The sequence below is a fragment of the Pseudorasbora parva genome, chromosome 2, assembly GCF_024679245.1.
Source record: "Pseudorasbora parva isolate DD20220531a chromosome 2, ASM2467924v1, whole genome shotgun sequence".
Taxonomy (NCBI): domain Eukaryota; kingdom Metazoa; phylum Chordata; class Actinopteri; order Cypriniformes; family Gobionidae; genus Pseudorasbora; species Pseudorasbora parva.
This window is the reverse complement of record NC_090173.1, coordinates 9435428-9463256: the sequence shown is the minus strand read 5'-3', so window position 1 is coordinate 9463256 and position 27829 is coordinate 9435428. Positions and strand designations below refer to the sequence as shown.

At 40.7% G+C, this 27829-nt stretch overlaps 1 protein-coding gene and 1 long non-coding RNA gene across 2 annotated transcripts; both read left to right on the top strand.

The window, feature by feature from the left end:
• The first annotated feature begins 1593 nt into the window (after positions 1 to 1593).
• Positions 1594 to 13191, top strand: LOC137050013 (uncharacterized). The gene is made up of 3 exons (XR_010899782.1): positions 1594 to 1729; positions 12283 to 12381; positions 12495 to 13191. It is a non-coding gene; the product is annotated as an uncharacterized lncRNA (long non-coding RNA).
• Positions 13192 to 14338: 1147 nt separating this feature from the next.
• LOC137048529 (interferon-induced very large GTPase 1-like) lies at positions 14339 to 26311 on the top strand (the record flags this gene model as incomplete). Its single annotated transcript, XM_067426769.1, has 2 exons — positions 14339 to 17089; positions 20781 to 26311. Coding segments are annotated over 2 exons (7500 nt in total), but the record flags the coding sequence as incomplete, so codon positions are not given.
• Positions 26312 to 27829: the final 1518 nt, after the last annotated feature.

The following is a 27829-nucleotide window of genomic DNA, read 5'->3' as shown; positions in this document are numbered from 1 at the left end:
GGGGGAAAAACACATAATAGAATAATAAAAATACAAACTTAAACCAACAGAATCACGGGGAGGACGGAAGACGCAGACTTTACAAAAGGATCCAACACAGACTGACAAACACAAGGAGCTTATAAGGGGAAGAAATCAAGAGGGAACAGGTGGGAGAAATCAACACTAATCAGATAACAAGTGGGAGGGATCAGACAATGACAAGAGCACATGCTAGACATGACAAAACCCACATGTGCACACAAGACAGGACAGGCCTGTGATAAGTAGTTGTAGCTGTTTTTGAAGTCCATAAAAAATGCAGCTGTCCGTCAAATAACGTGCTCCACACGACTCCGATGGGTTAATAGAGCCTTCTGATTCGAATCGATGCGTTTGTGTAAGAAAAATATCCATATTAAAAACGTTATAAAGGAAACCCGTCTTGAAGTCTTCCATTGTAGCCATGGCTGTTTAAGTATTTAACAGCCACAAGATGGCGCCAGCGTTAAGCACAGAAGTAGTACCGGTCAAGATAACTCATAGTACCCGGATGAGCGGGTGTTATCTGGAAATAACATACCGCTGGAATGCGCGATTGATCAATCAGAATCAAGTATTTCACAGAGCCGTGTAATAAAATAATAATAATAAGTTTAGTTTAATTTATATAGCGCCTTTCCCAAGCTCAAGGACGCTTAACAATAACAGTAAATAACAAGCAGTTTATACATAGATACTGAGTGAATTGCAGTTGCAAATCTCACTACATTTACAATTCAACATGAAAGGTAACAAACATTAATTACAGACAGCATGGTGGGCAGCTAGAGGCAGATTATTGGTAATGAGTTAACATTTTGATGGTGTTATGTCAACTTAACATTTTCATGGCTGATAATACAAATGTGTTTTGAGTTTACATTTAAATTCATGTAACATGGTTGTTGTCCTGAGAGGCCGGGGGAGAGAGTTCCATAGCTTAGGGGCTGTAACAAAGAAAGACCTGCCACCCATAGATGATAACTGAAATCTCCGCTCGCAGAGAAGGTCACAGCCAGAAGATCGAGATCTCGAGGGGGAGTATAAGGAGAAAGTAAGTCAGAGAGATAGGCGGGAGCAAGACCATTGAGTGACTTCAAAGTAAGCAGAAGCAATTTGTAAGATAACACGGGTAGCCAGTGCAAAACTGTCCAATGCATTTCCTAACAGAGAAAGGAATGTGTGAGTGTATGTGTGTGTGTGTGTGTGTGTGTGTGTGTGTGTGTGTGTGTGTGTGTGTGTGTGTGTGTGTGTGTGTGTGTGTGTGTGTGTGTGTGTGTGTGTGTGTGCAAGGCTGGTGCCAAGATCCTGGACTTTCTGGAAATGTGTGATAGCATGACTGAATTAATTTCCTCAGAGAAAGAGCTGTTCTCCATGACTCGCCTGGAATGTAGACTTATATTTCACTCCTCCCCTCACTGCAGCCGCCTACTCTGTGTTTGACAAGACGATAGGCATCCGACTGCACTGTTTGGATGTTGCGAGTGAAACTACATCTCTACTTTGACAAATAAACTTTGGAGGCGGGCTGCTTTTGTTTGTAAGACTCTAAAGTGTAAAATCAAATAGTTTCATGATATAACATGCTCTGATTGCTTCATGAAGTGAAGATCTTTCAGGAAAATCTGATGTGTATTGTGCAGAATAAATCATATTACCCAAGTGTAACGGACTGCATTCATCTCCCGAAAGCCTTTTCATAATAAAGGTAAGTCTTGTTTTCACTTGGGTTTTCATATTACAGTAATACTGTTGCTTGAGTAGGCTATATCTATCGCAAATCAGAGACTGAACTAATTGATGCTAAACCCTTACATATTTCAGAAAATGTATGATTTGTCAACAATAATATCATTTGTGTGCAATATACAAAAAGTGAGCAAAGTCATGTCTGAGCTCGGGTTAAAGTCAACTGTGTGCTCATACTATGGCTACAATGTGAGGTCACCCCAGCTAGAAATGTAATTGGATGTGGACTCCAATGTCACTTTGATGTCAAATTTTGGTTGAAAATGAAAATTGGGTTGATATCCAAACATTTGTTTGACGTCAGACTTCAACGTCATTAAACCAATCAGTGCCAGCTTCACATTTTACAAACCAGATTGACTTTATTTCTGTCAGATGACTACAGAAGCACTTATTGAGATTAACAGAGGTTCAGATGTTGATTGATTGACAATACTAGTTTGGTTTGATGTGGCCATTATGTTGATCAGTATTTGCTGTAGTTGCGCACTTTGACTCTTGATGTTTTATTGCTAGTTTTTCTCTGGCTGCAACAATTGTGTTTGTTATGGCAAGAGCAGCACGGGAAACTGTGACCAGATGATGGCAACTACTTGATGGAGATAAAGATACAATGCATGTAATCAGGGCCGTGCACAGACATTTTGAGGGGCAGTGGCCCAAACCAAAAAAGGGGGCACTTAGGGGATTGAGTATCATCTGAAAATAGAGAATGAATAATTTTACAATCAAACTGTAATTACAATTGTTAGGCTTTAGTGCTAATTCAATTTAACTTGTTCTAATTTTAGAACAATTCCCCCAACAGTTTCAGCCAATCACAGCACTGGCGCTCAAATTAAACTATGTGCCAACGAGCGCTCTTGACTCCACGCAAGTTGGTACGGTAAGTTGCACAGAGCAATATTCTAAGATCTGAAATCATAATGAAATGTTTTTTATTTTATTTTTATTTTCAATGACTATGCTTTGAAATACAGCCAACATTAGCTGTAAGGGATTTATTTGCTGAACAGACAGCTCAGCTATCTAGCTAACTGCAAACAGATTGCAATGGTAGATTTTAGCTAACTGTTTTAAACCAAGGTTAGCTCAAATGCAGTCAACCTGTTCAAATAGCTGGCAGTGGTTGAACATTCAATTTAATTTGGCAAGTAACCTACTACTTACGGATCCATGCAGAATCGAGTTTACTTAGTAATGGCTCAGGAGGTAGCGCTAGCTCTCTTCCATGCAGCCAGTTCATTTTCATAAAAAAAAAAAAAAATGGTTATGTGTAGGTTTAGAGGTTTGAGTGAGATTAGGGGCTCAAAATATAATTTTAATGCTATATTGCTACTACAATTTTAATTTAATTTTTGCCCATTAAGTTGTATTGTCATTTTTATTCACTGTAAAATTGTTATGTTTGTGTTTAGGGAAGTAACATGTATCTATAAAATGGTAAAAGGAAAATTGTAAATTTTTATATGATATAAAATATATTTTACGTATTTTGCTGTAAAAAACACGTTTGTTTAAATGTTGCCAATACGTTCATGTTGTACCTTTCACCATTTATCCAAATAGACAAAAAATATATGTTTTGTGTCTGTAGAAGCTGCTTATTAACTTATATAAGAAATTACTGCCATAATTGAGGATAAAACTTTCACTTTAGAATAGGGGGTCAAATTGCCTTTATTAGTACTGTATTAATGGTAGTTAGGCTTAAATATTGGCTTATTCTGGTTAATAAACTTGAATATCACTCAATAAGTGCCATAATTGATGAGGATAAAACTTTCACTTTAGAATAGGGGGTCAAATTGCCTTTATTACACTATTTTACCCATTTATGAAGGCAAAATCAGCAGTAATTAAACATAACTACTATCTTATTGTTCAGTTAACTTAAAGGGGGGGTGAAACACTCAGTTTCAGTCAGTGTCATGTCAATCTTGAGTACCTACAGAGTAGCATTGCATCCTGCATATCTCCGAAAAGTCTTTATTTTTTTTATAATTATATAAGAAAGATGCGCTGTTCCGAGTCTTTCAGAAAAAAGCCGAGCGGGTGGGGGCGTGTCATGTGAGCGGAGCTAAATAATGACGTGTGCAGCAGCGCGCTGTGTGTTGAGTCGAGTGCGTCGTAAAGCTGTGTCATCCCTAACAGCGGGAAAAAAACTTTATTCAAAATAAAAATATGGCTTTTAATCAGATACAGCCATACATCTATGATCCGGAATCAGACCCAGAGGCTGCAGTTGAACAGGAGCAGCAGCAAAAACGACTAGAGCAGGACGTCTCTATGTGGTACAAGTTATACACTAACTATATAATATGCTTAGCGGCTTGTGTTATTTACATATTTATACTTGAATTATATCGTCGTATTTTTGTCTTTGAAGGTGTACATGTGGGAAGTGCAGTTGTGCACGTGTGTGTGTGTGTGTGTTTACGCGTGGTTTGTGTAGACAGTAAGCGGACTGGTTTTGCACAGCAGGCTAGTTAGTGTTTACATAGAAAGACACGGAATAGTAGCGCATTTAATGAAGAAGCGCGCTTATTTAGTTCAACATATTTCCCCACTCTTTGTGTATTGTTGTTTGGAGTGCTTTTACAATACACAAACATAAAGTTACACATATAGTGGCCAGCTAAACAAATGTACATGCACTACACATCGCATGCTCCATTGATCAATTAACTATACGTGATCATGTTTGGGCTACTTGATGAGCATAGGCAAAGACACAGACATTTGAAGCAGTCTCACTCACCGCCTGCGGTACTAACGTTGGGACTGCTCCATCCTTCAGTATTAGGCGATTGGAAAAGCTGGCGTCAAGCTGGGCCTTGTTTATGAAACAGTCGGCACCGAAATGCAGCGAACAGATATAAACATTCGCGCAACTCAGTTGCTGATCCGGAAAAGCAAATTACATCCACTGTTGCCTTAACGCGGGGTTTTTGGGAAATCTGTGCAGGACTGTCTTGGTCTGGCAACCAAAAACGCAGTTTTTTGGTGACATTGTTATGTGCTCATCACCTGTTTAGCATCCTACAAGCCAGCGCTTTGATGGGCGTAGCCTGTTACTTTCGCTCTCTCCCTCTCTCTCTCTCACGCGCTTCCGGAAGAAATGTCCGTAAGGCCCATACAAGGAAATTCCGCCCCCATTAACGTCAAAGGGGACGCATGATCTCAAAAAATTTGCCGAAACTTATGACTAACCGGAAGTAGTATTTTTGACAAAGAAATACTCCCATCAAACGTCCACCTTAACTTTTGAAACTTTGTCCATGTTTAGTATGGGATTCCAAGTCTTTAACAGTGTAAAAAGATCAGTATGCATGAAACAGCATTTCACCCCCCCTTTAATAGCATGGCACAGAAATATAATTACATCACTACACAAAATTAATATATGGCTTATTAAGTTGTAAATAATGGCTAATATGCCATTTCTATTATATTAGGTTAATCATTAATTACTATTGTGTCCATGCTTAACTAGTGAATAATTGTGAACAAGCAAATAATTAATTACTAGTTTAACTAATGCATAATTAATGTTTGTGCTTAACTAATGCTTAATTGTGAACAAGTTAATCATTAATTAATGCTTAACTAGTGCATAAAGTGTTACCGAAAGGGGTACTTGATCCCGAAGAAGAACCTTTAAAAGTGGAGATATCTGTATTAACTTTTGGATTATACAGTGTCAAATTGCTTGTAGACACTGATTTAATAACTTCTGGATATCCTTAAATCATAAACATTTTCAAGAGCAGTTCCCCACTTGAATTTGTTGTTGTATTTAAGCACATTGAAAGATTTGCTCACCTCTCCACAACATTATTTGTTTCACTCTGGTGGTGGAAAAACATCTGGCTAAAATTGGACCACATAGCACCACACTGTATCCAGTTGTCCTTCTGGTAATTCAGCACTCTGTCTGACCCTGTTACTTTGTGAATATTTTTAACGACCGTAGAAGCTGTCTGGTGAAATTCTTTCTCCTGGAAATGTAGGGGAAATTAGGACAATGATTAGACCCCCCACCCAAACTCAATTTCCCCTTTACTCTATTTTCTTACGCTGTACACAAATACAGCCCATAAGAAGGAAGGAGTATGAACTCAACCTACTGTTACACTGACAAATTCCTGGTGAATTCCTGGTGGCCTTGACTGGATAATGACTGACAGGACATTGTATGTGAGCACAATCCTGTTTATCATGGTGAAGTTTCAGAAGGAAGAACACTTAACTGTACGGCATTGCTTCAGTCAGCATACTCCTTGAATAATGATGTTTCTCACAACTGGATTCTGGACATGGCCTCAGACCTTGCTTGACAAGCCAACGATGGATTGCCTTCATATTAACAAAATTAACAATGACACGGATGACTCTTCAGGGGTTTATCCTCACTATGTGAGAGTGGTTGGAAAAGATAAATACTATCTTTCAACTCAGACTGGATTCGTTTTTCAACAGATACACTGTCATTTCCATCCATTCTGACGTATTTATTGAAGCTGGCTCTAATTTGTGTTATGTCCTCTGGAGAGACAATCCCGTCCATAAAGTCTGTCTTTCCCCGGCTCTGAGACCAGTCAATGCATTTTAAAAGAATGGCACTATTTAAGAGCCCTTTGCGAAATACTGCTATGAATGAATTCAACCAAGTCCTATGCCTATGTCTATGCGGTTCATTCTATTTTCTTTTCTGTTAGGTAATAAATGTCACATCTGACAGTTAGGTCATGGCCACTATGGTCAGACATCTGCCTCACAACACAACCCCTGATATTTGCAGATTTTATGAAATGGAAAGATATATATGCCGGACAGGAATTTGCCCTTGTCGTCTCTGGGTCACCACCCAAAGAACCTGTTTGATTGTTTGACCGCTCACACCTCCACTGGATTACATTTTTCCTGGTATTCATTTAGCAGAATCACCCTTTTCCTTTCTTAAGTAGGCCATCCAGGTGGTTCCTCATGACAAGGTCATCTGGAATAGTCCCAACATTTTCTATTGTGTGCTGTATTCTCAGATCTCTTTCTTTGGACTTTCTCCAATATGTCTCCTTTCTCTAAAGAGGAGGAAAATACAATCATTTTATAATTTATAATCTTACAATTATATGACAATTATACATAGCACACGTACGCATACCTCCATATCTTTTCTACTATTAGCAACCAGTATTTTAAAGCAACCAAGAATTCAGCTCCTAATCTAATTCATTAGTCCCTTAAAGGTATTCCCATGACCACATGTTGTAAAAATCACGGCACCATCAAGTATATTTAATATTTTTCTTGTGCTATCCTGATTAAAAAGTATCTACTTTGCAACACTATGTGTGAGTAACTTGGAACTTGCCCAAGGTTTTATAGTTATCTGAAATTCAACAGGCTGCCTCAGAGGTAGCCATCGTTGCAAAGCTGCGTGGAAGTCAGTTGGTCTTAACCTACTTATGTCAAGGTGTCTTACAGCTATCCAGCAACAACTGGATGTCTGTGAGTGTTACGATTTCCTTTCTTAAATCGCAACAAACAAAGGGAGACACCACACAACCGTTGCATAAATAATAATATTTATTACACTAAAGTAATATAAACATGAAATGTCGAATATTCAGTGTACATGTTAGTCAGAATGTAAGCGTGCAAGTGCAAGTTAGAAATGCATGTAATCAGTCCAACCAAATAACAAACAGACAATGCAGAAAGATGAATAAGCGTGAACTCGGATGCGGCTGTGGTCTCCCTCCCACATAACATCAGATCTCAGGCACTCTCATGATGTGCAAACGACAGACAAACCACTTCTGCCTTTGATGCCAGGCCCAAACGTGCTCTTCGCTCCTGCTCTGTTTGATCCAGTCCCTCTTAAAGTGACATGATTAGGTTCAGGTGTGAAACCACGCCTTCCCTCAGGCAATCACCTGTAACTCAGGATTAAACAAACTAATGGAAACGTCACAGTGAGTAACTCAGTGTGCCAACATCTCCTCAACTGCCTTAAACTACCAATTCAACAGGCTGCCTCAGAGTTAGCCAGGATTACAAAGCTTCTTGGAAGTTAGTCTGTCTTAACTACTTATGTCTGTGTACCTTCCAATTATCTCACAACCAATGGTTACCTGGGAGGTACAAAGTAAAGGAGCTGCCTACATCTAGGTGCCTACCATTTATCTATCAACAACAATGTCTGTGAGTTACCCAGTGTGACAACATCAACCAAACTACATTGAAAATATCTACAAGTCAACAGGCTGCCTCTGAGGTAGCCAGTATTATAAAGCTGCATAGAAGTTAGTCTGTCTTAACCCACTTAGTCTATCTATAACCTACTCAAGGTGCCTCCCGGTTATCTAGCAACAACTGGTTACCTGTGAGTCACCCAGTATGACAACATCACCCAAGTTACACTGCAGGTATCTACAATTCGACAGGCTACTTCAGAGGCAGCCAGTCTTACAGAGCTAGTTGGAAGTGTTATGTCTTAACCTACGAGCAGCCTTCCAGTTATCTATGGTTCAACAGGTATTATAAAACAGACTTGAAGTCAGTCTCTCTTGTCTAGATGCCTCTCATTTACCATGTCCAGATGTCTAGCAGATATCCTAAAGGATGCCACTGCTTACCAGTTAGCTTGTAAACATTCCGAAAGGCAACCACTCAGCCATGCCTCATATGTGCACCTCACTTAAAGCTAGGCTGTGTCGTACTTGTTCAAATAAGCAGACAGGGAAACATACAAGCTACTGCCGAGCTACTCCCAACGCTCTCCCAACCGCTCAGAAAATGAATTGGCTGGCTGGAAGTTAGCTCGCACTAATGGTGAGCCCCGTTACTAGTAAACCGTATGTTTAATATCCACAGGTAAGTTTAAAATGAATACCTACTAACATAACTTCACTGATCACCACTATCCTGGATGCCTTCTAGTTATCTAGCAATAAATTGCTCCCTTTGAGTTACCTAGTGTTAAAACATCACCTCCGCTGCCTTGGAGTTATCAAAATTTCAACAGGCTGCCTCAGAGTAAGCCAGTATTCCAAAGCTGCTTAGAAGTCAGTCTGTCTGTGCCTATCTCTATCCTGGATGCCTTCCAGTTATCTAGCAATAAAAGGCTGTCAAACATAAACACACACAGGGACTCGAGCAGCACACAAATATTTGTATATATCATAAATTATTCCTCTCTGGAAAAGCGTTCAGTCTTTCCACTCGTAAACTCCGCCATGTAAATAGCGAATCCACTACGGCGCGGGCGCAACTGACTTTTAAAGGGAAAGGGAGATCAGACTCCCCAGATAGCAACATTGTGGAACCCCAGATCCGGCCCACATCTGGTACATGTGTAATGCTGATCTGGCCCACATGCTGCGTGGAATGACAGCCCTTGGGTGGCCCACTCCTGTTTGCCAGATTTGGGCCACAAGCAGGCCCAGATCTGGGCCATAAGCAATATTATACATTATATATTACTATATAACATTATATTTTCTCTAGCTGCTGTAACTGTGTAACAAAAACATTTTTGTTACGGTAAGGAAAGCCAAAAGAGAATGCATCTAGGTCATGTTGGTTTGTTATTGATAAAAACAACATACTTATAACCTAGCTTTAGTATGCAGTCTTTGTGAGGCATTATTCAGTATGTTTTTAATCATTATAGCCCTGTGATTTAACAGTATGAGATCCAGCAGTCTCATATGCATTTAAAATCCTTCATGAATTATCAAGACATTTTGAACTACTGTGTCATTTAGACTCAAAGAGACATCAAGAATCAGCGTAGGAATCTCAAAAATGGTGGCCATCAAAAGCTCCATGCTGCAATGCATGCTGGGTACCTAGTCTTTGTGCAGTGAGTGCACTTTGACCTTACATTGTGGCCATAGTATGAGCACACAGTGAGTGAGCTGTGTCATTGTGACCACATCACAAGTATCCTGGGAGCTCATGCTGGGATCACAGTGAGATCACAGTATTGGCTGGGAATATTGCTATCTGACTCTGATTGGTTTATTGCATGTTTTGCCCAAAACACACCCCTGACTCAGAAAGAGATTAAGTACAATCCTTTTGGACCATGCACCTGGAACGGCAACCGTTGTTAAACTAGCAAAAGTGAATTTGAACATGCCCCAAATGCACCTGTGCCATGCTCTCAGATTGTTAAAATAAGGCCCAGAATTTCAAGCACTCAAGTGCAAATTTTTCAATAATTTGTCACAATTATTTAGGTGAAATGTTTCTATTCAATGTTCCTTAATACAGTTCCTTAATATTGAATAAAAAAGATTCAAATTTGTCAAGAATATATACCATTCTTATTGTTAGTGATTTCTTTTCAGTGCAGTTGTCATGTTTGTAATGGCTATATATATATATATATATATATATATATATATATATATATATATATATATATATATATATATATATATATATATATATACATATATATATATATATATATATATATATATATATATATATATATATATATATATATATATACTGTCCCTGACAAAAGTCTTGTCGCTTATCTATTTTCTAGAAATACCTGATATTAACCTGACTTTTAATTAATTAATTGGTGTTAGAAATAGCTCATATGAAAAGCTAAAACCCTCCCAAATGATGTTTAATGCATTGAAATAAATAATTTTCATAGAAAAAATATTTATCATTTAATCAAGACAGAAAGGTCAAATTTTGGCAAGACAAAAGTTTTGTCGCCTATACAGAAATTGAACAAATGATACACAAATATGTCAGCAAATTAAGTTGTGGTGCTGTGAGATCCAAATTTAATATCTTGTATGACTTCCATGAGCTTGAAGGACTGCATCCATGCGGTTTGGCAAGGATTCATACAATTTATTGATGAAGTCATCAGGAATAGCTAAGAAAGCAGTCTTGCATGCCTCCCAGAGTTCATCAATATTCTTTGGTTTCATCTTCCATGCGTCCTCTTTCATCCTACCCCACATATGCTCAATGTTGTTCATGTCTGGTGACTGGGCTGGCCAATCCTGGAGCATCTTGATCTTCTTCGCCTTGAGGAACTTTGATGTGGAGATGGAAGTATGCGATGGAGCACCGTCCTGCTGCAGAATTTGGCCTCTTTTATGGTTGGGAATAAGAGGTAGCTAAGATTTCTTGGTATTTTAGACTATTGATGTTGCCTTCCACCCTGCAGATCTCTCGCACACCCCCAGACTGGATGTAACCCCAGACCATGATTTTTCCGCCACCAAACTTCACAGTTTTCTGGGTGAATTTAGGATCCATTCTGGCTCCAGTAGGTCTCCTGCAATATTTGCGGCGACTGTGGTGTAATTCAACAGAAGATTCATCTGAAAAATCCACCTTCTGCCACTTTTCCAGGGTCCATCCTTTTAGCAGGCTGTGGGCCTTGGCAAATGCCACACGGTTTTTCAATTGTCTTTTGTTTAGTGCTGGCTTCTGGGCACTGATTCGACCATGGAGGCCATTTCGAGACAGAATCCGGCAAACAGTTCTGGTTGACACAGGGACTTCAGGTGACCAGGTCTCGTGGAGCTCTGCTGCAGTGGAAAATGGGCTGGCCTTGGGTTTTCGAGCCAACAAACGGTCCTCTCGAGCAGTTGTCTTGCGGGGTCTGCCTGACCTGGGCTTGTGAAAAACGTCTCCAGTCTCTTCAAATCTTTTTTTTATCCTCTGTACTTGACGCTGAGACACATTGAAGGTGTCTGCCACATCAGCAGTGGATCTGGTCTTCAGCCTCTTGATAATCAAAACTTTAGTCTCTGGGTGAATCTTAGGCATGTTGGCAGAGGTCTAGTTGCAGTTGATGTGAAGGTCTAGTGTACTGGGGTTCTTTTTATACACACTTGAGATCTAATTGATCCATTATTAGTCACAGGTGAAGCTCATATGACAAGGTGACAACACTTATGTCTTTGCAAAAATTGACTCAATGGGCTTTACCAAGCTGTGAATATTACAATACTTTTTGAAAGCTTAGTTTTTCACTGAAACAATTTCTAATCTTGATTAGAAATATATTTCAGCGGCACTTTAGGTCAATTTGTACACAAGTGACAAGACTTTTGTCAGGGACTGTGTATATATATATATATATATATATATATATATATATATATATATATATATATATATATATATATATATATATATATATATATATATAAAAGGACGCCATATAATTCTGTTTTATAATAAATTTGTACACACCTAAGCACCCATGAAAAAACAACATTGCTAAAGAACCTTTACAGAATTCATCACAGTGTATAGTATGTGTACAGAGCAACAATAACAAGATTGTTTTCAGTTTAGACATTTTATGTAAAATTGACATTTAAATGTAGACCTCTCATGCTGCGATATATAGTTATATAGTTATATCTCATGCTGCGATATATAGCACTGCAATATATATAACTATATAGTTATATTATGTCAATATTGGCCCATTTTCATGATCTTGCCTAGGGTCCCACAGAACCACAGGCCACCCTTGTGTGAACTTGGCAGGAGTGATTGGAAGATCTGAGCTATCATATCCTTGTGGTTTAAGATCAAGCAGCATGGGTAAGAAATGTAATTTAACTTATTGGATGACATCGATATACTATGCTGAGCATAATTTATGATCTTTGATGACATTTGATGATGAAAATGTGTCCTTCCTTTTATTGTTGCAGTGCCAGGAGACGAAGCAGACCAAAGGGCAACTCTACAATACACACTGCAAACAGCATGGAAGCAAAGACTAAAAACAGTAACAATAGCACTGATAATAACAGTAGTTGCAGTAGGAGTAGCAATGGCAGGAACAACAATAGCTGAAGCAGTAGTGGGAGCAGCAGCAGGAGCAGCTGCTGGAGTGGGCATTTTACAATCACAATGGGAAGAAGAAGGTAGAACACAAGCAGCAGTAGCAGTGACAGCAGTAGCAGGAGGCCTTGCAGGAACAGCAGCAGTAATAATGCGATCATTGGTAGTAACACAATCATTAACAGGATCAGCAGTAGCTGGAACAATAGCAGGAGCTGCAATAGTAGCAATAACAAGAACACATTTACAGTGGGCAATAAATATAACACAGAGGTCAATGTATGTACTACAATTAGTTTTAGCCTTGGTAAAAAGAATAAAAGTAGCAGTACAACGGGGTAGAAAATTTCTACCGACAGCAACACTAATTGTAGGACCAGGAGCAGCAGCAATAGCAACAGCAGCATCAGGAGGAACATCACCAGCAGAATCAACATTAATAGAGGCATCACAAGCCAAATCAACAGCATCACCAGCAGAATCAGCAGCAACACCAGCAGAATCAACAGCACCAACAGCAGAATCAACAGCACCACCAACAGAATCAGCAGCACCACCAGCAGAATCAGCAGGACCATCAGCAGAATCAGCAGCAACACCAGCAGAATCAGCAGCAACACCAGCAGAATCAGCAGCACCACCAGCAGAATCAGCAGGACCATCAGCAGAATCAGCAGGACCATCAGCAGAATCAGCAGCACCACCAGCAGAATCAGCAGCACCACCAGCAGAATCAGCAGGACCATCAGCAGAATCAGCAGCAACACCAGCAGAATCAACAGCACCAACAGCAGAATCAACAGCACCACCAACAGAATCAGCAGCACCACCAGCAGAATCAGCTGCAACACCAGCAGAATCAGCAGCACCAACAGCAGAATCAACAGCACCACCAGCAGAATCAGCAGCACCACCAGCAGAATCAACAGCACCACCAGCAGAATCAACAGCACCACCAGCAGAATCAACAGCACCATCAGCAGAATCAGCAGGACCATCAGCAGAATCAACAGCACCACCAACAGAATCAGCGACAACACCAGCAGAAGCAGCAGCACCACCAGCAGAATCAACATCACCACCAGCAGAATCAACAGCATCACCAGCAGAATCAGCAGCACCACCAACAGAATCAACGACAACACCAGCAGAATCAGCAGCACCAACAGCAGAATCAGCAGCAACACCAGCAGAATCAGCAGCACCACCAGCAGAATCAGCAGCACCACCAACAGAATCAACAGCACCACCAACAGAATCAGCGACAACACCAGCAGAATCAACAGCACCACCAGCAGAATCAACAGCACCATCAGCAGAATCAGCAGGACCATCAGCAGAATCAGCAGGACCATCAGCAGAATCAACAGCACCAACAGCAGAATCAACAGCACCACCAACAGAATCAGCAGCACCACCAGCAGAATCAGCTACAACACCAGCAGAATCAGCAGCACCAACAGCAGAATCAACAGCACCACCAGCAGAATCAGCAGCACCACCAGCAGAATCAACAGCACCACCAGCAGAATCAACAGCACCATCAGCAGAATCAGCAGGACCATCAGCAGAATCAGCAGCACCACCAGCAGAATCAACAGCACCACCAACAGAATCAGCAGCACCACCAGCAGAATCAGCTGCAACACCAGCAGAATCAGCAGCACCAACAGCACCACCAGCAGAATCAGCAGCACCACCAGCAGAATCAACAGCACCACCAGCAGAATCAACAGCACCACCAACAGAATCAGCAGCACCACCAGCAGAATCAGCTGCAACACCAGAAGAATCAGCAGCACCAACAGCAGAATCAACAGCACCACCAGCAGAATCAGCAGCACCACCAGCAGAATCAACAGCACAACAAGCAGAATCAACAGCACCATCAGCAGAATCAGCAGGACCATCAGCAGAATCAGCAGGACCATCAGCAGAATCAACAGCACCACCAGCAGAATCCGCAGCACCACCAGCAGAATCAACAGCACCACCAGCAGATTCAGCAGCACCACCAGCAGAATCAGCAGCAGCACCAGCAGCAGAATCAGCAGCACCACCAGCAGAATCAACAGCACCACTAACAGAATCAGCAGCAGAATCAGCTGCAACACCAGCAGAATCAGCAGCAACACCAGCAGAATCAACAGCACCACCATTAGAAGCAGCAGCACCAGCAGCAGAATCAGCAGCACCACCAGCAGAATCAACATCACCACCACAAGCAGAAGCAGCAGCACCACCACATGCAGAAGCAGCAGCATCACCAGCAGAATCAAAAGCACCACCAGCAGAATCAACAGCACCACCAGCAGAATCAACAGCACCACCACCAGCAGAATCAACAGCAACACCAGAAGAATCAACAGCACCACCAGCAGAAGCAGCAGCACCACCAGCAGAATCATCAGCACCACCAGCAGAATCAACAGTATTAGAAGTATCACAAGCCAGATCAGCAGCATTAGAAAAATCATCACCAGCAGAATTAGCAACATCAAAAGCATCAAAAGGGGTATGTCAAGTCAAATCAGCAGCCTCAGGAGGAGCATCACAAGTCAAATTAGCAGGATCAGGAAGAGCATTACAAGTCAAATCAGCAGCATCCGGAGGAGCATCACAGGCAGTATCTCCAGGAGGAGCATCACTGGCAGCATCCGCAGTATCAGGAGGCGTGTCACTGGCAGCATCTGCGGTATCAGGAGGAGCATCAGCAGCATTAGGAGGAGCATCAGCAGCATCAGGAGGAGCATCACTGGCAGCATCCACGGCATCAGGGGGAGCGTCACTGGCAGCATCCATGGCATCAGGAGGAGCATCACTGGCAGCATCCGCAGTATCAGGAGGCACGTCACTGGCAGCATCTGCGGCATCAGGAGGAGCATCAACAGCATTAGGAGGAGCATCAGCAGCATCAGGAGGAGCATCACTGGCAGCATCCACGGCATCAGGGGGAGCATCACTGGCAGCATCCATGGCATCAGGAGGAGCATCACTGGCAGCATCCATGGCATCAGGAGGAGCATCACTGGCAGCATCAGCAGCATCACTGGTAGCATCAGCAATAACAGCAGGAGCATCACAAGACAAATCAGCAGCATCAGGAGGAGCATCACAAAACAAATCAACAGCATCAGGAGGAGCATCACTGGCAGCATCCACGGCATCAGGGAGAGCAACACTGGCAGCATCCATGGCATCAGGAGGAGCATCACTGGCAGCATCCGCAGTATCAGGAGGCACGTCACTGGCAGCATCTGCGGCATCAGGAGGAGCATCAACAGCATTAGGAGGAGCATCAGCAGCATCAGGAGGAGCATCACTGGCAGCATCCACGGCATCAGGGGGAGCATCACTGGCAGCATCCATGGCATCAGGAGGAGCATCACTGGCAGCATCCATGGCATCAGGAGGAGCATCACTGGCAGCATCAGCAGCATCACTGGTAGCATCAGCAATAACAGCAGGAGCATCACAAGACAAATCAGCAGCATCAGGAGGAGCATCACAAAACAAATCAACAGCATCAGGAGGAGCATCACTGGCAGCATCCAAGGCATCAGGGGGAGCATTACTCGCAGCATCCATGGCATCAGGAGGAGCATCACTGGCAGCATCACTGGTAGCATCAGCAATAACAGCAGGAGAATCACAAGACAAATCAGCAGCATCAGGAGGAGCATCACAAGACAAATCAGCAGCATCAGGAGGAGCATCACAAGACAAATCAGCAGCATCAGGAGGAGCATCACAAGACAAATCAGCAGCATCAGGAATAGCATCAAAAGACAAATCAGCAGCATCAGGAGGAGCATCACAAGACAAATCAGCAGCATCAGGAGGAGCATCAAAAGACAAATCAGCAGCATCAGGAATAGCATCAAAAGACAAATCAGCAGCATCAGGAGAAGCATCACAATACAAATCAGCAGCATCAGGAGGAGCATCACAAGACGAATCAGTAGCATCAGGAGGAGAATCGCAAGACAATTCAGCAGCATCAGGAGAAGCATCACAAGACAAATCAGCAGCATCAGGAGAAGCATCACAAGACAAATCAGCAGCATCAGGAGGAGTATCACAAGATGAATCAGCAGCATCTGGAGGAGCATCACAAGACAAATCAGCAGCATCAGGAGGAGCATCACAAGACAAATCAGCAGCATCTGGAGGAGCATCACAAGACGAATCAGCAGCATCTGGAGGAGCATCACAAGACGAATCAGCAGCATCTGGAGGAGCATCACAAGACAAATCAGCAGCATCAGGAGGAGCATCAGAAGACGAATCAGCAGCATCTGGAGGAGCATCACAAGACGAATCAGCAGCATCAGGAGAAGCATCACAAGACGAATCAGCAGCATCACCAGCAGAATTAGCGGGAGCAATTGGATTAACTGGAGGGTTACTGGGAGAAGGATCACAAGGACACAGACAATTACAGACAAAAGCAGCAGTGATGGTAAGTTTGATTATGTTGGCTTGACACAACTTATGTACACCAAACTCAGATAAGACCTACAGACTGTTTTCACTTCGCATACTATATCCTTTAAAAATTATTGTACCTACCTAAAACAAATTATTAAAAAGACCACTCTATTAGTCAAAAAAGCTCTAAATTATAATGGCCCAGTTTCACAAACAGAGCCAAACAAAGCCAGTAAGCAACTGTAAAACCTTTGAAGTAAAAAAACAAAACCAAATAAAAAATCAGCCAAATTCTACAGTAACATACAAACCCAATTCCAAAAAATACTGTACAAATTGTGAATAAAAACAGATTGCAATCATGTGGAAGTTTCCAATTACATTTTTTTTATTCAGAATACAACATAGATGACATATCAAATGTTGAAAGTGAGACATTTTGAAGTGTCATGCCAAATATTGGCTCATTTTGAATTTCATTAGAGCTACACATTCCAAAAAAGTTGTGACAGGCCATGTTTACCACTGTGTGGCATGCCCTCTTCTTTCTATAACGTTCTTCAAACGTCTGGAGACTGAGGAGACAAGTTGCTCAAGTTTAGAAGGAATTTTGTCCCATTCTTGTCTAATACAGGTTTCTAGTTGCTCAACTGTCTTGGGTCTTCTTTGTTGCATCTTCCTCTTTATGATGGAAGATTAATCTTTGAATGAATCTTATGAATCTTTGGATGATATTACGCACTGTAGATGATTATAACATCAAACTCTTTGCAATTTTTCTCTGAGAAACTCCTTTCATATATTGCTCCACTATTTTTTGCTGCAGCAATGGGAGAATTGGTGATCCTTTGCCCACTTTGACTTCTGAGAAACACTGCCACTCTGAGAGGCTCTTTTTATAATCTTTTCCCAATCATGTTGGACCTAATAAGTTGTAAATTGGTCCTCCAGCTTTTCCTTATATGTATATTTAACTTTTCAGGCCTCTTATTGCTACCTGTCCCAACTTTTTTGGAATGAGTAGCTCTCATGAAATCCTGAAATTAATTTTGAAATGAATGAATTATTAATGAAATTTGTTTTGTTTTAGATGAAAAGCTAAAGTTTTTGATTGATTAAATTCTGTTCTAAAAACAAATTAGTTATTTAATTTGTCACCATGTAAAAAACACCATCCTCAACTAAAACAGAAAACCCCCAATGCATTCTGGACCCCATTTGCACAGCAACAGCACCCGGTGAACAGAGAACAAAACCATGAAACAGGTTTAAAATAGTTTTGAAACCATACCACCACCATCCCCGCGCATACCCCAAAAAATCCAAGTCCATGAAAACTGTGACCGCATAAACACAAGCATTACATGTTTAGCCTATTTGCATGTTGGTAGACAGAGGTGATTATCTGATATTCTAGATGCCAGTTGCTCCATGTTGATCATTCTAGAATACTTTATTCAGTCCCCATAGATCTGAACTCACTTCTAACCAGAGGCCATGACCATTACCATAGAACCAATCGACCAACTTAACTTCCTCTAATGATAACTTAACATAATCATGCCATGGTTTCCCATGTACAGGTAATTAGAATAATATTACAGTAACCAGGAATTGAGGCTCACCCTATTTATATTGGTCAACAACTTTTTATTGCTCTAAACGAAAGACCCATTTGGTCTACTAACCTTTAAAGTTCAAGTATACATAACTAATGCCAATGTGTAAGTCGGAACTCTAAACCATAAGTCTGTTGTGCCCTTATGCTTCACCCAAACTGTGTTTAAGTCCACTAGTAGTCTGAGCATAGATCTGTGGTGTTGTGGATTTAACGTAATCTACTAGAGTTAATAATTCCAGAGTAAGTCAGAAAAAAATCAATATAACAATGTATTATTAGTCAGGTAAATGTATCATGCCAATTACATAATCAATTCAAAGATAATCGATACATAACATCAAATGCTCTGAAGTAAAGTGTAAGAGATGCATACCTGACCTCAAGGAAATAGGATACATAATGCATAGCAATACGGGCTGATCTGGCAACAGAATCGCGCCCTGACCCTTCTGCAACATCTCCTTAAATACACAGACCAAGACAGAAATCGCTTTTAAATATAAACATGAGTTCACAATGGGAATTTGCTTTAATAAAGTCCTGTAGACCTGTAATTTACACCTTATTGAGGACAGGAGGTAACGACCAATTGGCAGAGGACACACCCATCACAAGAATCAAAATATCTCTAAACTCTTAAAACCTTTGTTACCTTTTGCTTTACTTCTTTGAGAATGTGACCTTTGTTCCAGTCGCACTGAGACATTTCAAATTATACCGAACATGTACATTTACATTTATGCATTTAGCAGACGCTTTTATTCAAAGCGACTTACAACTGAGGAGTACAGGAAGCAATCTGTCATGAAGAGGTGAAGAAATGCAAAAAGTGCCCTAAATACAAAGATTTAGATATTACTCAGAGTAGCAAAAACTAGAATAGAAGGAAAAGAGAAAAACCAGGAAGAGTTAGATTTTTCTTTTTTGTTTAATGATAAGATTTAGTGCTCACGGAAGAGATGAGTTTTTACATGTCTTTTGAATGAAACGAGTGATTCTATCTTACATATCGAGAATGGAAGATCGTTCCACCAACCAGGAACAGTGAATGAAAAGGTTCTGTATAATACTGTATAGTATTTGTTCACGTTAACCCATGTCAATTTTGGGTGAATTATAGAAGAGAGATGGGTGAAGAGGCAGTAAAGGGAAAGAAATGTACATTAAGACAATACATAGATGATCAACTCAGTGTGACGTTGTCTCGGATGGGGACGCTAAATGCACAAGAGTGAATTCAGATGTTAATTTCCTTTGTTTTCCCAGAGAGTCGACATCTCTAATATTTTTTTCTAGTTTCCCCATTCTTACAAGCAAACACAGACACACCATATTGGTAATGTCCCCATCTAAACATCAACATCTAAACCTCTGTTAATTCTCAATTAGAGCTTTTGTAGACGTCTGATCTTGAAAGTCAGTCTTCCTCACCATGTGAGAGCACTGTGATATCACTGTGATAGTGTTGAGAAACAGGAAGTAGAATGTCCCCCCCGTGTCTGATATTTGAGCCGCCTCCTCTCAACCTGCTCAACATTATGAATTCACAGTGAGCTCACATATTACTCACACTGTGAGTATTGCATTATCAAAGAGAAATACAAAACTTTAAAGCAAAAAAGTTAATTGAGCTCTCTGTCGTGTATTTTTGCGCTTCAATGGTCAATTCGGGCGACTAAAATATGACTAAAACTAAATTCCATTTTAGTCAAAAGACTAAGGCTAAAACAAAATTAACACTGCCTCTAACGTCAAGGAACCTGAAAAAGATTTTACGTTCCCAGAACCAACACTGAATATTTAGAGAACATTCATGAATGTAAAATGAATGTAAATGAAAGCTGCTGGCTCATGGGGATCCCGGTTTGAATTTGGCTTGAGTTTGTCATGTCCCAATCCTATTTCCCAATAATCCTCTCTCTCCCAATACTTTCCGGCCTCCACTACTGTCCTGTAAAAAATAAAAATTAAAAAAAATGTAAAAACCTTTGACAACATCAGTTTGCAAATGGCTGTTCTCATTAACAATATTGAATATAATTCCATGAGAATTTATAAAGTCTTACAAATTGTTTCTAAACTCTATTTGTCTATGAAACAGGGAGAAAACCCGGACATTGGAACCTCTGGAGTCAGACCAGATCAACACCTACAGCAGGAAAAGTGTGGAAGAGAAAAAATACGGCATCTATTTCACAAACTTCATCTTGAAGGCAGGCACCACAATAAACTGAGAGCTGCAGATATTCTTCAGATAACTGCACATTCATTACAATCCCATGAGTCTTGTGCTGAGGAGGAGCTGATTCAGACTTTCCTTCAAAAACTACTGATGATGAACTACAGAGCAAGATACATTCATGTTAATAAGGCTAGTGAACACGATCACGCGCAAAGAGATAATGACTCATCTGAAGATGGTGGTGATATATTCAAAGCAGTGACTTTGTCAAACAAAAGACTCAGTCAATCTGAGCGAATCCACCCGATGGATGTTCAGATGGCCCTGTTTCATAGTGCTGATGGTTTCCTGAAGCAGATGATAGTCACTAAACTGTCCCAGTGTCAGTACGCTCTGCCTCTCCTTGTTCCTGATCCATTCACACAACAGATTGAGTTTCCTCTCTGGACATTCAGGCAGAACAACAAGAGCTGGAAGATGAGAAACACCAACAATGATATCATCAGTCAAACCCAGCCGATCTACAAGGCAGAAACTTCAATGGTGTTTTTCTTCAGGTTTGGCTCTGTCTCGTCATCCAAGTCTCAGCTGATGAACAGTCTGATCAATGAGAAACACAACACATTCTTCCACAGGAACTGCCCAGGCAGCAGCAGAACCAGAGTCCTGATGGATGGGGTGGTGGAGATCGCCTGGTTCTGCCCCTCTGGGAAAAACACGGATAAATTCACTGACTGTGATGCGTTCTGTAATCTACATGGTGATGCACGAGACCATGAGAAACAGCTACAGATCCTCACTGAAATGGCCTCAGTCAATGTTGTTCTTCTACCACGACTGGACAGGAATGACAGAAGTGCAGGAACAATCCAAAACCTTTACAAGAACAGAAAGCCACTCATTTGCCTTTTTACAGAGGATGAATCTACTGTCATTGAGATGACAAAATGGAAATTCAAAATCGGTCTGAAGGACAGAAATCAGTCAGATGTATCTGAAGAACTCAGGAGAGCTATACATGATTGTCTCTCAGATTCATCTTCCTCTTTCAGACTTGAAGATGTGTCCAAACACTCATACATCAGAGTAGATGAGAAAGATTATGATCACTGCAGGAGAGGAAAAGAAGCAGCACAGCAGATGATGAGTTTACTGGAGAAGAAACATCTGACAGAAATTAAAGAATCAGTTCTGCCCTGTCAGGGGAAACTGTGGCATCAGTGGTGTCAGAAAAACAAAGAACTACGTCGACCTCGAGGAGATGAGACAGCAGTGGACATCAGTAGAAAACGAGCAGAATTGAAGAAAATACGAGAACAGCAGTATGAGTCTGACACCAGTGAGTTCATGAAGCTCTTTATTAAAGAAATAAACTTGCATGATGAACATGAGAGGAAGTATTTCATCAAATGGCTCAGAATCCTCCTAGATGAACATATTTCTGCTGATCTTTCTGCTCTTCATCACAAGTATGATAAACAGTGGTCAACAGTCTTACAACTGAAAGAGAACCATGATAAATCTGAGCAACTCAAGACTGAACAAACTGGCCTTGAGAGAATATCTGAGGAACTTCACGCTGCATCCGTTGGTCTGGAGCACATCATGAGGGAGATTGGTCAGATCTATGAATCATGTTCATCTGTGAAGAAGAACAAGAAAGACCTGCAGTTTGACTTCTCATCTTTCCCGAGTCTTGCAGCAGAGATGATGATCTCTGGATTTCCTCTGGAGTTGATGGATGGAGATGCTGCTCATGTTCCTCTGGACTGGATCTCTGCTGTTCTAGATCAACTCATCCAGAAACTGGGAGACCAGAGAGTCTTTGTGCTGTCAGTTTTAGGGCTTCAGAGCTCTGGGAAATCCACCATGCTCAATGCCATGTTTGGACTCCAGTTTGCCGTCAGTGCTGGCAGGTGCACCAGAGGAGCTTTCATGCAGCTGGTCAGATTGTCAGACGAGATGAAAACACAGATGAACTTTGACTATATTCTGGTTGTTGATACTGAGGGTCTTCGTGCTCTAGAACTAGCTGGAAGATCAACAAGAGATCATGACAATGAATTGGCCACATTTGTTGTTGGTCTTGGAAATCTATCCTTGATCAATATCTTTGGAGAAAACCCATCTGAGATGCAGGACATTCTTCAGATTGTTGTTCAGGCTTTTATGAGGATGAAGAAGGTCAGACACATTCCCAGATGTGTGTTTGTGCATCAGAACATCTCAGACATCAGAGCTGGAGAGAAACACATGGAGGGAAGGAGACGACTGCAGAAGACACTGGATGAGATGACAAAACTTGCTGCTGAAGAGGAAGTCTGTGATGCAGGATGTTTCAGTGATGTCATTAAACTTGACATTCATGATGATGTGAAGTGTTTTGCTCAGCTCTGGGAGGGCAGCCCACCGATGGCACCACCAAACCTAAACTACTGTGATAATATTCAAGAACTAAAAGAAACTATTATGTTTTATGCTGCTGGTTTACATGGAATGAGGCTGACACACTTAAAAGATCATATTAATAATCTCTGGGAGGCTTTACTAAATGAACGATTTATCAAAAATTCTCTGGAGATTTCAGCCTACAGGAAACTGGAAACCGAATACAGCAAGTGGACCTGGAGGCTTCGCAGTGCCATGATGGAAACTGAGATTAAATTACACAACAAAATGGAAAATGAAGCAATTCATGAGGTTGAGGAAACTGATCTTCAAAGAGAACTGAAGACGACAAGTGAAGAAGTGGAGAAATCTATGTTTGAATTCTTTGAAAAAGACAAAGATAAAAATATACTGATTCAATGGAAAACATCATTTGAAATAAAAATCAAAGAGATTCAGGAAAACATTGTGAGAGAAACAAAGAGGAAATTAAATGAGTTTCTTCAGCAGCGAGACCTCAAGAAAAAGATTGATGCTCGGAAGACACATCATGAAAACACTCTCTATGAAAAGAGCAAAGAATGTGCCTTAAAACTCAAAGACAAAGCAAAGGATGAAGAAACACTGAAGAAAGAGTTTGATTTGCTTTGGAAAAAGAGTGTTAAGAAGATCATATCAGACACTCCTCCAATTAAAGACATTAACATAATGAGAGATGCGAGAGAGATCTTCAGTGACGTCTATAGAAGTGTTTCTGTAGACCGTTGGAAGGAGAGCATGGATATCTTCTCAGTGCCAAGTTATTATGTTTATGTAAAGGAAAAGAGATCCAGTGGATTTTTCACAAAAACCATCATATCAGCTAAGGAGAGGCTTGGTTATGTTCTATCAAAAGAGGATGTAGCCCAAATAAGATCATTAGTCACAGATGTTGCTCAAAAAACAGCCAAAATGATTCAGTCTTTTAACATTTCAAAGATGGGATACAACATTAGCTGCATTAAAACACTCATAGATTACATCAAGAGGAGAGTAACTGAACACCAGGAAGGATCAGTGAAATATAAGTTCAAGAATGAATTTTTCATTGATTTGGTTTATTCCATCTGTAATGGAGCAAACAAGATGATCACTGACCAACACATGATGTTCAGAGAAGCCAATAGTCCTGTAATATATGTTGAGAAGAAGAGAGAAGAGTACTATAGTATTTTCAAAAAATACTGCCATAGAGCCACATCAGCTGCCATTTTTGGAGAGATCATCTGTCAGAAACTGAAAGAGCCCATTGAGCAGAGCGTCTATAAGAAGACTGCCAGAGATTTAGCAGAAGAAATGAGATCAAACTGTGAATCACTGAATGGAAACAGATCAAATCTGGAGAAACACATCCTGAAGAGACTGGTAGAAGAGGAGGACTTCAACAAATACATGAACTACATTCATAATCCCAGTGATCACTTCAAGAGTTTCATCAGAGATGAAGTCAGTCGGTACATAACTGATAAGTTCAGTGTCAGTGTTTTACCCAAGATGAATGAGAGCATTAAACTCCTGGAGCAGAAGATCATGAAAGCAGCTCATGAATCTACTGAACATGTTCAAGAGAACAGAGATGCTGGTTTGTGGTTGAAGAGTTTCAAACAGCGGCTCTCAGATGAGCTGATCTTCTCTGAAAAAACCCTCAGTGGAGTAAAATATGTGGATGATTTCAGCACGCTAGAAGATGAGATAAGACAAGAACTTCCTGCTACAATGTCTGATATCAGCATTAGATTCAACACAGAGTCATTTACAGCAAATCTGGACTATGAATTCAGACCAGATGAGCTTCTGATCGATCACTTCTGTCAGTGCTGTTGGGTTCAGTGTCCATTCTGTAGAGCCATCTGCACCAACACCATCGAAAACCATGATGGAGATCATAATGTTCCTCTTCACAGAGTGACTGGAATTAATGGGTTGTTTTACAGAGAAAAAACAAACCTGGCTGTTAATATCTGCACATCAGTGGTAGCAAGCCGAGATCACTATTTTTATCCCAATGCCTCAGATGATGTGCTCCTCTGCAGAGAATACCGAACAGCAGGAGGAGTTTATGCCGACTGGAGCATCACCTCCGACCTCTCTGCGCTTCCCTACTGGAAGTGGTTTCTGTGCAGATTCCAGAAACATCTGGAAAAATATTACAATAAAACATTTAAGAGTACTGAGATCCCAGATGAATGGAGAAAATACTCTAAACAGGACGCTATTGAGAGTTTGGATCAATACTTCTAATGGAACAGATAAAGAGTGAGACTCTTCATCTCTGAGTTCTCCTCAGATCACATATCAGAAATGAGTTTCTATTACACATCAGAGAGACTCATAAAGATCCCTGTGGTAAAAATCAAGTTTTTAATGTTGTTTATATGTCTATGCTGTGTTTTTAATATGCTTTCAGACAAATTCATGGGTCAACAGCATCGCAGTATTTTCTCCTTAAGACTGGAGTGAACGGAAGACAAAAACGCGCTTTGAAATTGCTGGTGTTTCTTACGTCACACATTACCTTGTATCCAATCATGTCCACTGACCACCAGTAATTTTTTACCAGGTTTGTGTAAGCACTATGTAGTAAGAGAGTGATATTAAAAGACCAAAGTCAACATACAGCTTTTTGATTATGCATATCTAGCAGATATAGTTCTGTACAAAAGAAACCCTTACAGCAGGGAAAGCAGAATAACTTCAGACACCACTTTTATTGACCTTGAAACATATATTGGACACTTGGTCAGTGAAATGTCTGCTGCATTAACTTCTTCCCACACAAAACACAATATAGACTGGAAAGAGAAGGGAAAATGCTGATGTACTACAATTACATGTATCTAATATTATGTAATACACAAAAAAAATTGAATAATACATTGCTATTATTTTAAACGGAAGAAAATAAAGAAATTAAATAAAATGGCTAGTGTATTTTTTTTTTCACTGACAAATTACAATTTCCACATGTATTAACAACGAATGATGTGTGAAAATAATATTCATATGAACCAACATACACACATTCCCTGAAAGCAATCTCTGTATAACTGCGAAAACAGCATAATAGTTGGATGTTAAGAAATAGAAATTAGAGTTAGAGAAATTCAGTTCAGAACACACTCAGTTTAATATTTTATAACCTTTAACTGAATAAACACTTTTAAACATACCAACATCTAGACTGGGAAGAGGAGAAGGGGAAAATTTGCGTCTTGCCTGGCCAGCGTCCTTTCGCGTTCTGAGGCTGATGTAACTCATTGGCCATTTCTCAAATAGATTCATAAGGCCAAAGATCGCCCAGTATATACACAAGACAAATTATATCTTGTGATTAACCACTAACCACACAAACAATGATGTTTCACGAGAGCACAAGTACAGACAAAAACGCATTTTGGCCCTGTCCCAAATGACACACATTTGACACACATCTTCTTCCCTTTTCTGGTTTTTGCTACTCTGAGCGGTATACAAATCTTGGTATTTGGGGCACTTTTGCGTTTCTTTGCCTCTTCTTGACGGATCGCTTCCTGTACTCCTGAGTTGTAAGTCGCTTTGGATAAAAGCATCTGCTAAATGCATAATTGTAAATGTAAATTTGATATACTAAGATATAGTATCTTACTTGTCGGACACATTTTGTGAGCTGACACTTGAAACAGACAGTGAGGAGATTTAGATGCTCCATACGGTGTGGAAACGCCCCTTACCTGCTGATTGGCTACAAGTTTGTTATTGGACTCGTCCCGAGTCCGTTTTGTAAAATGGTTTTGAAATAACAAAACCCCATTTTGAGTCCAAGAGACCGTAGGGTGTCCCATTTGTCATTTTAGGTTTTTAGAAGAGTGCTTGCAAGCACCCTCGTTGGGGTCAATATGCACCCTCGATGCGCACTTCTAACAAGCCCGCACTAGTGCTGACAGCCAAAGCAGCATTACATCATGAAAGTGCGGACTCATAGGGTGTTCTTCCTTTATAGCGTATAAATTTAACCTGCGGTAGATACGGAGGCCGCCACTCTTCTTTAACATGAGAACCAAAGGAGAGGTCACGCTCTTCCATCTCTGACAGTACTTGCCGTAATGTCTGATAGTGCCCTGGTGGCCCATGCTGAGAAGGCAAACAGAAAGGACCGTTGTCAGACAGATGGATGCGACTGAGTCCTTTCTTCTTCCGCAGTATAGCTTGAGCTTTGAGAATATGAGTTCATGCTTCTGGACCAAGCGCAATAACTTTTCCACTGAAGTGAAACTTAGCAAGAGTCAAAGTCCTAGTCACTCAATCCTATCTTCTGCAAGATATTATGGAAGTCTGTGTTGGGTGGTTCGTCATACACGGTTTGACTCTGAGCTTTAACAGTCTTGAAGGGTTGCTCTGCATACATTTCCAGATCTTCCAAAGCTACACAAAGAGAAACGTTGACTACCTTAGAATTTTTCTTCAGAGTGATGAGCTTGTTATGCGGGTAAGGCATCCTAACTGCAGTCATGAAAGCCACACGTATTTGACATGATTTTATGAATATTTATAGACTACTTTTA